Source organism: Pleurodeles waltl, chromosome 12 (assembly GCF_031143425.1).
Source record: "Pleurodeles waltl isolate 20211129_DDA chromosome 12, aPleWal1.hap1.20221129, whole genome shotgun sequence".
NCBI classification, from domain to species: domain Eukaryota; kingdom Metazoa; phylum Chordata; class Amphibia; order Caudata; family Salamandridae; genus Pleurodeles; species Pleurodeles waltl.
The window spans coordinates 336,276,231-336,289,750 of NC_090451.1; the positions used below are offsets into that span (position 1 = coordinate 336,276,231).

General features: G+C 41.5%; 1 protein-coding gene across 1 annotated transcript in view; it reads left to right on the top strand.

Moving 5' to 3' along the window:
• Positions 1–13,520, top strand: part of LOC138267494 (transcription initiation factor TFIID subunit 4-like) — a 1,241,721-nt gene that overhangs the window by 456,783 nt on the left and 771,418 nt on the right. The window contains exon 10 of the mRNA XM_069216487.1: positions 10,746–10,912. Coding sequence (XP_069072588.1) covers positions 10,746–10,912 — 167 coding nt within the window. The remainder of the gene's footprint in view (positions 1–10,745; positions 10,913–13,520) is intronic.

Below are 13,520 nucleotides of genomic sequence, written 5' to 3' on the forward strand. Positions count from 1 at the left end.
CCTCTAGAATACCAGCAAGGCTATCCTGAAATTGACTGGGCACAGGAATTGGGCGAGGCTAGTGGTCTGGATACCTCCCAAGACACTGGAATGCTCTCTCCCCCCACAGTGGCTACAGAGGAGGGAGCGTCATTTTTCATGGTGATCAGAAGGGTGGCTGAGGTCCATGGCCTCGTACTCCATTCTGTGGCAGTCAGGACTAACCTCCTGACTGAGGTGCTTCAGCCTGGTGCTTCCACTTCAGAACTCCTGTTAACCTTTAATGAAGCCCCCACGGATGTCCCTCTGGGTACCTGGTCCAGACCCAGCACCGGGGCTCCTGTGAATAGTATAGTCAGTCACCCACTGCCGTCGGCCTGCGCCGAGTGACCCTAAATTCCTGTCCCAACACCCTATTCCTGAGAATCTTGTTATCCAGGCTTCTTCTTCTTCTTCACCTGGCGCATTCCCATCCGCTTACCCGGATTGGGAATCAAAGAGACTGGAGCAGCTTGAGAAGAAGATGCTTTCTTTATCCATTCTGGAACTGCAGTCTGTGAACACTGCCTGCCTTTTTGGCTGCTACACCCATCCAGTCACGCAGGTGCTGCCACTGGTCCCAGAGGAGGCCCCGGCCACCTTTACCCAAGGTTGATGGATAGGATGCAGCCGAATTCACAATACGTTGTGGGCTGGATACTACCAACTAACTGGGCAGATCGGTTGCGTCGCTGGTGGCCTTATGGCGCCACGCCTGGGTGCGGATGTCTGGCTTCTCGGGGGATATCCAACAATCTCTTGTGTGCATGCCCTTCGAAGGCACTCGTCTCTTTGGTGACAACGCGGACTCAGTGCTCGAATCCTGGACTATGGCTTGTTCCTTTTGGCCTCACAGCTGCTCTTCGTCCACCACAGTTTGCTTTTTGACCCTTTTATGGCTATGGATGGGGCTCCCTACTGCATCCTTCTCTGCCAGCCACCGAGCCGGGCATGCTGCACAGTCCCTGCATGGCTGTGGACACGGATCCCACGTGCTCGTGGGTCAAGGAGCCAGAGGTCTACTCAGACTACCCACCCCCCTGCTGCAGCCTCCAACCCCTCCTAGTCCGTCGCACCATCCCGGACCAGTCAAAGGCAGGATCCGCCATCACCTATCCACTGAGAATCCATCATGTCTGTCAACTGGGTTTTACAAATAGTCTGAAGGGCCTACTCCTTCCCCTTTGAGACCACACCTCCATCCATGCCACCATCTTAAGATCAGATGACAGAGGATCACCTGGTACTTCTCCACTAGGAGGGAGGAAGTTACGGCTCTCTTGGCCAGGGGAGCCATAGAGATAGAGCCATAGAGGTAAGTCATGGTTGTGGTTCCTGCTAAAATCAGGTGCCCAAGAAGGACAAGGGCCTTTCCCCTATCCTACACCTCTGGACCGTCAATCTCTTCCTCGAGGAAGGAGAAGTTCAGAATGCTCATCCTTGCTCAGGTCCTGTCTGCCTTGGACCCTGGAGACTGGATGGTAACGTTGGACTTGCACAACGCCTATTTTGTTGTACCTGTCCTAGCTGCCCACAGACTTTACTTGCAATTTATGGTAGGTCATGAGCATTTTCAATTTACCGTGCTCCCCTTCGGCCTTACCAGTGCCCCTCGGGTGTTCACTAAAGTGATGGCGGTGGTCGCAGCTCGTCTGCGCAGGTTAGGGGTTTCAGTCTTCTCCTACCGTGACGACTGGCTGTTGAAGGCAAAACGCCCCCAACTGTTGTCTCCCACCTTCAGACTATGGCAAACCTTCTGCATTTGCTGGGGTTCACTCTAAACCTGCCGAAGTCACACCTGACTCCTTCTCAGATGCTCCCTTTTATCGGAGCTGTTCTGGCCACAGTGAAGTTTCTGGCATATCCTCACGAAAAGCGAGTCAGGATACTCAGGGTACAATACTGATGTCTCAGCCTCTACCCTGGATTTCTGAGAGACTGAATCTGAGGCTACTGGGCCTCATGGCCTCCTGCATCCTGCTAGTCACATATGCCAGATGGCATATGCAGGCTCTGCACTGAGACCTGAAGTTCCAGTGGGCGCAGCATCAGGGGAACCTCTCTGACACGGTCCATATCTGGGAGGAGCTGCAGAAGATCTGCAGTGGTGGCTTTCGAATTGAGATTGGGTCAACAGCAGATCTCTCCCCCTTCCACAACCAGACGTAACAGTAGTGACAGATGCGTCACTTATGGGATTGGGCGGCCACATGGGAGAGGCAGAGATCAGAGGACTCTGTTCTCCGGCGGAATCCGGGCTCCACACCAGTCTTTTGGAGTTCCGGATGATCAGGCTTGAATTGAAAGCATTCCCCTGTCTCAAAAGGAAAGTGGTGTAGGCGTTCATGGACAACACAAATGCCATGTGGTCCTCGAACAAGCAGGGCGAAGTCGGGTCGTGGACTCTTTGTCAAGAGGTTCTGCACCTCTGGACATGGCTGTAACATGAGGACTTTTCCCTAGTGGTTCACCATCAGGCAGGTTCTCTGAATGCTAGAGCAGACTAACTCAGCCATTTATGCTTAGTCGATCCTGAATGGTACTTCCATCCGGAGTCTGTTTTAGCAGTGGGGAGAGCCTTGGTTAGACCAATTCGCCTCTGCAGAGAACGTGCAATGTCAGCTGTTCTGCATGCTGGAGTTTCCAAGGTGGCACTTGCTCTGCAGTGCTTTTTGCTTCAAGTGGAACTCAGGCCTCCTCCTGCCAATACAAATTCTGCCCAAAGTTATGAAGAAGATCAACATCGACCAGGTCCAAGTAATCCTTGTGGCTCCGGACTGGGCAGAGTATGGTATCCCGAGCTCCTGAGTTGACCACCGATCCTCCGATCAGACTGCTCCTTCGGGAGGATCTTCTGTTTCAGAAGCAGGGGACTGTTCACCACCCAAACTTGTCCAGTCTCCTCCTTCTTGCATGGAGATTGAGCGGCAGGAGTTAATAGCTTTCGACCTTCTGCCCGGAGTCTGCATTATCTTGGCAGTCAGGCATCCCTCCACGAAAACGGTACATGCCTTTCGGCACATTTGTGGCACGGTGTACCAACAAATCTGTTGATCCTCTTTCTGCACCTCTATCTTAGGTCCTACTGTTCGTCCTCTCTTGCCAAGCAGGGCTCTGCTTTGGGCACCCTTAAAGACTACCTATCTGCCATCTTGCCCTTTCTCAGACTGCCCGATCAACCTTCCTTGTTGAAGTCTTCAATTGTTGGGAGGGGAGGTCCCTTAAGGGACTTTCCCATTTGTTACCACTTACTCTGTTTATAATGCCTCAGTGGGATTTGAACCTTGTTCTTACCTATCTTATGTGTGCCCCTTTTGAGCCACTACAAAAATGTCCTTTGCGGCTCCTCACACTAAAAAAAACAGCTTTCTTCATTGCCATCACCTCTGCACATGGGCATCCCTGCACATGTTCGCAAACCATTATTGCCTGGACAGTCTGGTCTGCAGACTGGCTAATCTTTGGCTGTTCAGTCCTGCAGGACTTTCTAGTCTAATCTTGGTTCGCAGCCCACAGCCGAGGATGGTATTGTATGGTTATCTATTCCAAAGTAAGGAATCTGCAGGTAGAAGTCTCTATCAGATGAACAAGTTACTTACCTTCGGTAACAAATTATCTGGTAGTGACATATTCTAGTTGCAGATTCCTTACCGTCCTGCCCATCATCCCCACACTGTGAACTGATTTCTAGTTACAGGAATTCCCTTTTCAGGGCCCTAGTTCTGGTGCACCATTCTCAGTGTTCTTCATGGCTCCGCACTACGTGTTTGGAAAGTCGTGAAAAAAAAACCTGATGTCAGCGTTCCGGGGTGGAGCCTATATATGACCGCAACATCATCACAGCGACCGCAACGCTAACGACGGATGCGGAGCCGACTGACGTCACCTGACTGCGTGCAAGGGTACTGCTCAAAGAAGATTTCTTAATCCAGTCTGACGCCTGGGGGAAATTCTAAGGTAATGAATCTGTAACTAGAATATGTCTCTACCAGATAATTTGTTACCAAAGGTAAGTAACTTGTTCTTCAATGTATACAGGCATATTGGTACCTTAATTAACTTCTTTATGTCCTTCTCATTATATTCAAATTCATTTGTAATTCAGCAGAATAAAACAGAATTAGATTGGAGACCTTTAACTGAGCATACATATTATTGTGGTATTTAAAGGAAGGGGTTAGACCTGTGAAATTATGAAGGGAGACTCACACTGAATGAGAAATTGTAAAAGATTGCACTGTTGAATAAGAAATTTAGCAGATCTAAAGGAACAGACGTAAGCTTTATAACAACATACAACTAACATCAACAAGAAGTCAGAGCAGTGCTGAATAAGCATTGACACTTAATTAGAAACTATCCGTTTTAGGAGAAAAGGTGCAGAGACTCTCCTTTATTAGTTTTAGAAGAGCAAAATCAATGCACGACCATCTAGTCAGAAGTGATTTGATAGCAACTGCAGGCAAGGAAACTTGGTTGAAACCTTGTTAAGGTTTTGTGAGAAAAAAAAAATGTAAAGACGTCAGGCATGGAGTAAATGTTAATGTATACAACCCTCCATTCAGAAAGATCATAGGCATCAGATGCAGAATAACCTGTAAGAGCAGTTTTGTGGTATACATGCTCAAATGCCCATGCCCTAAAAAATATATAAGGGGTTCTACAGTACTGTTAGACAAGAGAATATTACAGCATGTGAGGGCAATAAAGAACAGTGATATAACCTATTCAGTGGCAAGGCATTTTGAGAAAGAACAAACCAAGGATAAGATGAAACTAAAATGTAGTGCAATAGCACAGATACCCAAGAGCCTAATTGGTGGAGACAGAGAACATAATTTTAGAAATGTATTGTAAAGATCCAAAAGGGCTGAACATAGATGAGAATTACATGTTTTCTTATAACAGGAGCTATAGAGCTTCTGTAACCTAACATTCAATGCTATTTATTTTAATAATAAGATTGAGAACGTTTTTTTTTTTTCATATATTTTTTTCTGAGCCTTTAAGGAAGGAACCTAACTGAATGATTAATTTACCCACTGGGGTGGTATAAGCAACAGTCTACGCTACGAATTAGACAGAAGTCAGATAATACATGGCTAAAAATCACAATAATGTATATGCTTTGTGAAAGATATCCAGTCCAATTCTGTTATATTCTGTTGAATTACTAATGAATTCAAATATAATGAGAAGGACATAATTAAGTTAATTAAGGTACATTAATCCTGTATATCTTAAGTACTATATTCTATTGACTTTGGTTATTCAGTTAATGAACTACGTTTATGCATATGCTGTAATTCAAAACCAACTCTATATATGAGCAGTGTAAGATTGTTGAAGCAGATTGTGGATCTTGTTTTGTAATAATGTAAGCTTAGCATGTTACACGATGGCACTTACTTTTCAGTTTTCCTTTGTATGTTTATTATCACTGGTGACGGTATGGGATAGTTTGCATAAAATGCTTTCTCAATATGGCGCCAAATATTGTGAACAAGGCTTTTTGAAACCAAAACTCGTTGATTGTGCCTCAGCAGCTTTTAGAGTGCCGTTTTTTTCACCAAAAAAACAAAGGTTACAGGGACGTTATATTTAGGCTCATAGTTTAAATATACAAAACCATAGATCATCAGCTTTTGTAGTTAGTTATCTCAAGTAACCATATCTCGTGCCCTAAGGCAAATATAACTCAAGCCCCCACCATGCACAGTTTTTAATGAATATTTTTACAACAAATGTTAGATATATTATCAGTGATGTTATAAAAGATGTCATGAGTGCTGTAATATCGGGGGTAATTAGCAGTGCATGGTGAGGGTGCGAGTTATAGTTACCTTAAGGCACCAGTTATAGTTACTTGAAATAACTCTAACTATAGTTGGTGAATTTCTGTGGTTTTGTACCTTTTAAAATGTGAGCCTAACTATAACGCCGCTGTAACCCTTGTTATTTTTTTGTTTTATTTTAAGTGAATGTATGTGGGGTTTTTTAAATCTATTTCCTAACTGTAACACCCCTGTAACCTTTGTTTTTTAACTGATTTTCTATGGGTTTTTTTTAACGTAAAGTAATTTTAATTACTATATGTTAATCCAACCATCTCCGTGCACAGCGAGGATTAACCGCGAGGCCTGGTCTGTGGCCAGATCTTGCTGCCAACCCACTATAGCTACCCAACCCTGGACCATGCATGGCCTTTGGCCGCGGGCAACGGTGGTTATCTACAAGACCTGGCCTGTGGCCAGGCCCTGCGGCCTACTCCCTGTAACCACCCATGCATGGCTTTTGGGGGGTTGGCTGTAGGGCTTGTCCACAGGCCAGGGTGCTTGAGCCTGAGTGGGGTCTGTAAGTGTGTGTGTGAGTGTCTGAGTGAGTACCTGAGTCTGAGTGGGTGTCTGAGTATCTGTATGGGTGTGTCAGTGGCTGTGTGAGTGACTCAGCCACAAAAGAACCTCACCTGCCCTTTTATCCAACAAGAGTCCACAGTTTTTTTTTTAGTTTTTTTTTTTAGAAAATATCTACCCAAGTAGAGTTCTTCCTGCCTCCTTGGGTAAATGTCCAGTACATATTCTACACTAAAGCTGCGTAATGAAGCACAAGGAAATGCCACCAGTGCCTTTTGGCAACATGATTGTTCCTTGTGTGTCTTTCTGTAAAATTCAGCTAAACATGCAGCTCCTTGTGTGCAAGATGAATCTTTTCTTCTCTTTCCCAACATCATCTGTGATACGGTGGCTCGCCGACAACTCCTCCAAAAATGCACATAAGGCAGAGATATGGTAAATGGCACTTCTAAATTATTTTTATGGTGCTGCAAGATTAAAACAAATACATGACCAACGTGTTTCGGCAATATGCCTTCAACTGGGTCTCAGACATTGTTGACAAGCTTTGCTTTACCACATAGTCCCTCCTCAATTTCCAGTAGCCAAACTACTAGACCGCTACATTCACAGTCCTTTCATCTGGAATGGCCCATTTCATCCTCCATTTTGCCCTCATTTAATATATCATCAACTTAATTTTTCCAAATTTGTAAAAGTCATTGTTCAGTCTATTATAAACCCCCCCCCCCCCCCCCATTATTTTCCAAAGCACTATACCCCAATCCACCATTCAATTTTTGGTTCTTCCATCTAGAATGTTATAATCAATGATCTTACAGAAGACGTATACCATACTATATAAAATGCTTAATATTCTTTATACAATAATATCACTGTCTTAAGCTCCCAATTCAGTCATCAAACAGGGGTACTTAAGCTACAGAATAGGTAATGGGGGCTACCTTCTACAGGCCTAAACCATCCGGATTAACCCAAGGTTGCAGTCAGCACAAATACCCGCAACCAGTACACCTCATAATCTTATATAAAAAAATCTCAAATTCATGAATCATTTATTTTTTCATTAATGACCATATCATCCTTGTAGACAAAGTAGGTAACATTGAGAAAAGTATGTGGAAGATGCAACAATATGATTTATCACACCAATTGCTGCAAATCTCAACTAAATGTGTATCATCATGATTTACACTGCGACTTAATTAATATGTAACCAAGGTATGCTAAGTCTTTCTCAAATATAAACCGTGCAAAACTCGCATGAACGTTAAAGTGCAAAAGCTGGCAGAAATATTGAAAGTATATATCAGTGTAGCCAGACTCGTATCATAACTACCAAATCCCAACCAGATATATCATCATGATTGGTACCAAAACAACATAAATATGCGTAAAAGGTGTAACAAACGTGCATAGATGTGAAAAGTGCAAAACTTGCATAAATATTGAAACGGCACAACCATTGAAAATACATATCAATAGAACCAGACTCACACAAAAAGAACTCCAACTCGGCCAACTATATAATCATAACTGGCATCAGGTCTATGCAGAAAAGATGTACAAAACTTGTATAGATTTTGAAAGTGCAAAACTCTCATGGACATTGAAGTGCAAAACTAGCACACACATTAAAAATGCTTGTCTATATAATGGAAGCCACAAGGGCACCTTACTGTCACAGAGGCATCATTTCCATGTGAGACAAATGTGCAAAACGTGCATAGATGTAAAAGTGCAAAACTCGCCTGGACCTTGAAGTGCAAAAACTAGCATAAACATTAAAGGTGCATGTCTATATAGTCCTAGCCACAAGGGCACCTAAGTGGCACAGAAACATCATGTCTGTGCAGGAAAGATGTGCAAAACTTGCATAGATGTTAAAAGTGCAAAAAGTCTCATGAACATTATAGTGCAAAATTAAATTACACACTTGGGGTGCATGTCTATATAGCCAAAGACACAGGGGCATAGAGATATTGTTTATATGCAGGGAAGATGTGCAAAACTCATATAGGGCACAGATACATAATGTATCTGCAGGTGATAACGTGTCCCAATCTAGATAATTTAAACACTCTGGGACTCGTTTTAGGCCGATTAATCTTTTGACCCTGATTGAAGTCTCCTTAAGACGAGATAGCTAGTCAACATGTCAATCAATAACATCATCAATAATCACAGTAGCAAATCAATCAAAGCAATCAGTAACGTCAATAAACTTGAAACACAACATGACCTTTCAGTCATGAATAAACACCAGGATTTAGTAAGATTTATGATATTTATTCCCTATTGATTACACTCTACTAGCAAGTTTATTAGTCTCAAAACCAAGAAACACATCAACATTGTCATAATATGGCAACTCGAATAAGATTTAATTAAAGCAAAGATCGTGAACATTAGAACATAGCACGACGTCAGCATGGGTTAACTTTAACAGAGTATAATTAGCGTATTTATTCAACAAAGCATAGATTCAGTCATTTGTCTATTTGCGTCCGTTTAGTGAACTCCTTAACTAACCTTGAATTAGCATTAGCATGTTGGGCTTCATGCAAAACAATTTAACAACATCAATTTAGAAAACCTCTGTCTATGGTCTCTATCAAAGAAGCAGTTGGTACCTAGAAAGAAAAGGCAAATAGACAATTACAATTTCATCATCATATAGTTACCCTCTGTAATGGATCAGCATACAGAATCAGTCTTTGTCCTCAGGACATCAGTTGGTTCGTCATCAGCCAGGAAACACCGCAAAGTTCAGCAAGACGGGGCAAAAGGGAATACCTCCCTCATAAGGAGGAAAAGTATGAATCGGGCAAGGCAAAGTAAGTGAAAATGGTTTGCAAAGTTCAAGCAGCAAAGTCTGTGGGCAGAATAATAAAGTGACTGGGCAATAGCAAAAGGCACGCAATGGCATATAATGTCTCGGAATGGCTTCTAATGGCTGGTAATCCCCCTTTCTCTTTGTGTCCAAGAATTTTATATCAATCTTGTTGTACAGTCCCCCAATTTCCAATTGGGCAAGTTTTGGCGCACCATCATCTCTATCCAATGGTTTACTGGTCGTCTTCTTACGATTGTCACCCCATAACAGTTCTCACGTAGTTTATTGGCTCCTGTAATTGACGTCTACAACGGGTAGAATGTCAGGTGAGGAATAAGTGACATTTGTTACTCAAGTCAGTAGTCCCATTGTTTTCCCTAGTCTAAATGACCTTGTACCTGTTGCAAATTACACTGTTGCATTGGGCAAGAATGTCTCCTTCGGCAAGTCGAGTCTCATGAGAACGTTTTTACTACGGTTACACTCATCTTCCAGCTTCTGGAAAAAGTACGACTACATGTCCTTCAGCAAGTCAGCACACTGCACGTTAGAAAAACACATTTAATATGAAACCGGGCAGCTAGGCCCGACTCATGCTAACTAAGGCCTAGTGATTAATTAGCAATTTTTAATACATATAACTCTTAATACTAATAGATAATCATACATTAGTACATTAATATTTCATTATTAGTCAATTTCAATAATCATTGAATACATTGGTGGCCAGTCCCTGTGGACACATTTCATACACGTGCGTCAACGTTTACATTTTCTATGCGATTTCACAAAGCATTTTATTGCAAGCTTCTCATGTTAATTATTAGATTTTAATCACACTCCATCACAGGTAAGATGTGCGAAACTTGCATAAAAGTGTAAAGAGCGAAATTCACATGAACTTTGAAGTGCAAAACTAGCATGAACATTAAAAGTGTATGTGATAGGGCCACAGCCACATGGTGTCAATGCCAAGTCACCATAGACCTAAAAAGATGGTCCCAATCTCAGTGAGCAGGTCATCATAATAAACACAGGAGCCTCAGACATATATCAAATTAAGTCTGGAGCCTACACAGATGTCAACAATACGCATCTGGGTAACCACATCACAAATGGACAGGTAACTGTATGAGAGTGCTTGTGTGTTTGTGTGTGTATATATATATATATATATATATATATATATATATATATATATATGTGTGTGTGTACACACTCATACTAATCTTGAAAATGCCAGAACTATTATTCTGTTATGTTTATTCAAATTCTTCAGACTGAAAGTTTTGTTATGTATCAGCCAAACGTCAGACTGCTGGCCTGTCACTTGGTGCCTAGATGCTGTCTGCATTACAGTAGTGAGATGGTGCCTCTTTATTATTTAGGTATCAAGAAATTTTGAAGTATAAACTTAAATTTGGTTTGGCACCAGTCTTAGGCTTCATATATGTGGATATTATTTAACTGCTATATACTCATCAATATTTTTAAGCTGACTATGCAAAGTAAATAATACAGTTCTGCTTTTATACCAGAGATGATGATATCAATGATGTTACATCAATGGCTGGAGTAAATCTAAATGAAGAAAGTGCTCGAATCTTGGCAACAAACTGTGGTTTAGTTGGGACTCAAACACATTCCTGCAAAGAGGAGCATTTCCTTGCTGCTGTTCCATTACATGAGCGGATCATTAAAATGGGTGAGACACATTTTGTATGTTAACAAGTTGTTTACAATGTCATTTGAGAAGGAATGTAAATTGTCAAGCTATTGCAAATGGGATACATTTACATTACATTTAATTTGCAGCCATGAGATTGTGAAATAGAATTCATGCTCTCTAGTTGTGAAACCATGTGATCTCTTGGAAAAAGACCCAAACTTCTTCCACTGCGAAGGAAGCACTCTGAAATTCCTCTGCCCACTGGCCACCATATTTTGTATTGCACATAAAGGACTGCTGTTTCTTTGCACTTTAGTTCTTCAGCACTTTTGTGCTATTTTTCATCTTTCCCGGCTGTTTGTACATTTTTTACAAGTGGAAGGTATTCTTTTACCTGCTTTAATGAGGAGTCTCCTAAGAAGCATCTCTTCAGGGCTTAGAGCGCCCTTTAAAAAAAAGAGTCTTCATGGAAGATCCCTAAGAGGAATGTATCTTCTCCTTGCATGCAATAAATAAAGCCAGGGACTGCAAGATCTGCTGAAGGTAGTCTGCAAAAACACTGAATGACTGGTAGGTTTATCCTTTAAAAGGGATTCATTCTGGATGGATATTGACCCTGAAGATGTCAGCTTTTTGAGTTAGGTCATCACAGTCATGATGGAAACCACTCCCTTGTACCCCTTCTGGGTGAACATATGCTCCACATAGGTATTATTAAGGTGACCAAAAAAATAGGCAGATAAATATTGTAAGGCTAATTGTTTTGGACTAACTGGTTCTATGTGTTCTTGTCTCCTCACACTGTTTCATGAGCCCAGCGTGGGAGTCAGTGCAGAACCTGTAGTGTGAGTTTGAGCCAGGAAAACATTAACCAAGAAAGCAGTACTTTGAAAGCAAATGCTCCTCAACATTTAAATGAAAGTGCTTATTAACACTTGCGTGGGGTCTCCTGTGGTGCTGTGCAAGGCTTCTCTTTACTAGTATAGTGAAGAGAACTGAAGTTACACACCCCAACTAACAGTCAGAGAGTTAAGTGAGATTAGCATTTACGTCAGGAGGATATTAATCAGATGGGATTTCTGTGACTCTTGTTAGGATAGATTCAGGGTCAGTTCCTTTAATGTGAGATTCATTGCAGAGAATTGATTTAGCTATAGGTTTGGGATACGCTGTATCTAAAGCAGATATACCGGAGCAGACAAAGGATAAAGAAAGTGCCCAGTGATTTATACTTTTTTTGCTTTTAAGGGGTATTATAAGTAATAGTAATTATCAGTTATAATGTCAGTCTATTATATCTGTGTCAACTAACCAAACAACTCTTCCAAATGTGGTTCTGAGCGCTAAATCAAAATATAAAAGCATAGCTCCCATCCAGCCAACCTGGGTAAAAAGAGTACACTAGATGAAGGGGAACTTAGAGCAGGGGAATCAAGTGAGTGCTCTAAAACTGAGATAGTAGCAATGGATGGGAGAAATAATGCAGGCAAAGTTCATGACTGTAGTAGCTAAATTAGCATAAATTAAACTTTAATTCCAGAGTCAAGTGGGGAAGATCACTTAAATAAGGTAAGGGGATTCATAAATCGGTCTTCAAGTAAGGAGAAATACAGGGGAGGTGGAGATAAATCTTACCTCATTTGAGGTGCTAGGGAGGTAAAATCAGGTTTTCAAACAGATTGTGAAATGATTTGTTACTAAGGAATAACTTGAGTATCATTTGGGAAATTTGAAAAAGTTAATTCTGCTGTGAAGGCTGATTGCACTTCTTATGGTTAATATCTAAAACATGACTCTGGTATTATTCTGAATGCAGAAATCCAGAAATGCCGTAATGAAACCTTGTTTGACTCCCATAAAGAGCTTTCATAGCACTGAGGGGACTGGTAGTTGACCTCGAAGTGGAATCTAGGGGATGGAGATAGTGGAGTTTGAATCATATTCTCTTGAAAATGGATAACTTTTAAAGTATCAAAAAATGAACAGTTGGAAATCTTTTGGAAGGAAAATGTGGGCTCATTTAAAGATGAAACAGGAAGAGGGGGCGCTAGTTAAAGAAATTAGAGAATGAGAAATGTTGAAATTGTGGTTAGGAGGGTGATATCTGCATGAAAAAGTAACAAAGCTTCAATGCAAGTATTTGTAAGAGGAAAACAGAAAGAGACCTCTTCAGGATCTGATAATCACTCTTAGTGGAAGGTAAAAAAGTGTGTTCAAACTTCTGGCATAGATGCTGAAGAAATTAGATACTAACAACTGTTCAAAGGGAATTAAAGATAAGTTGGGGAAAATATACAGTAATCAGTCAGCAACATTTTCAGGTTGTTTTATGCTGAACTGTATCAAAATAACCACACTAATCCCACGATAAAATGATGAGCTTACAGAGGAAGTTAAAGTACCTATGGAGGAACTGATCTCTGCTAAAGATATACATCTGGAAATATCCTTACTAAAAGAAGGCAAATCTCCTAGACTGTATGGTTTCTACAATTAGTTCTACAAAATGCTCCAATCAGACTTAATCTCAGTCTTGATGCAAATGTACAGCACTAATGTTTCTTTAAAAAAAGATTCCAGACAGCTTTAAATTGACTCGGTCAAAGTTACTCATAACTGTGACAGACGCGCTGCATTGCAAGAA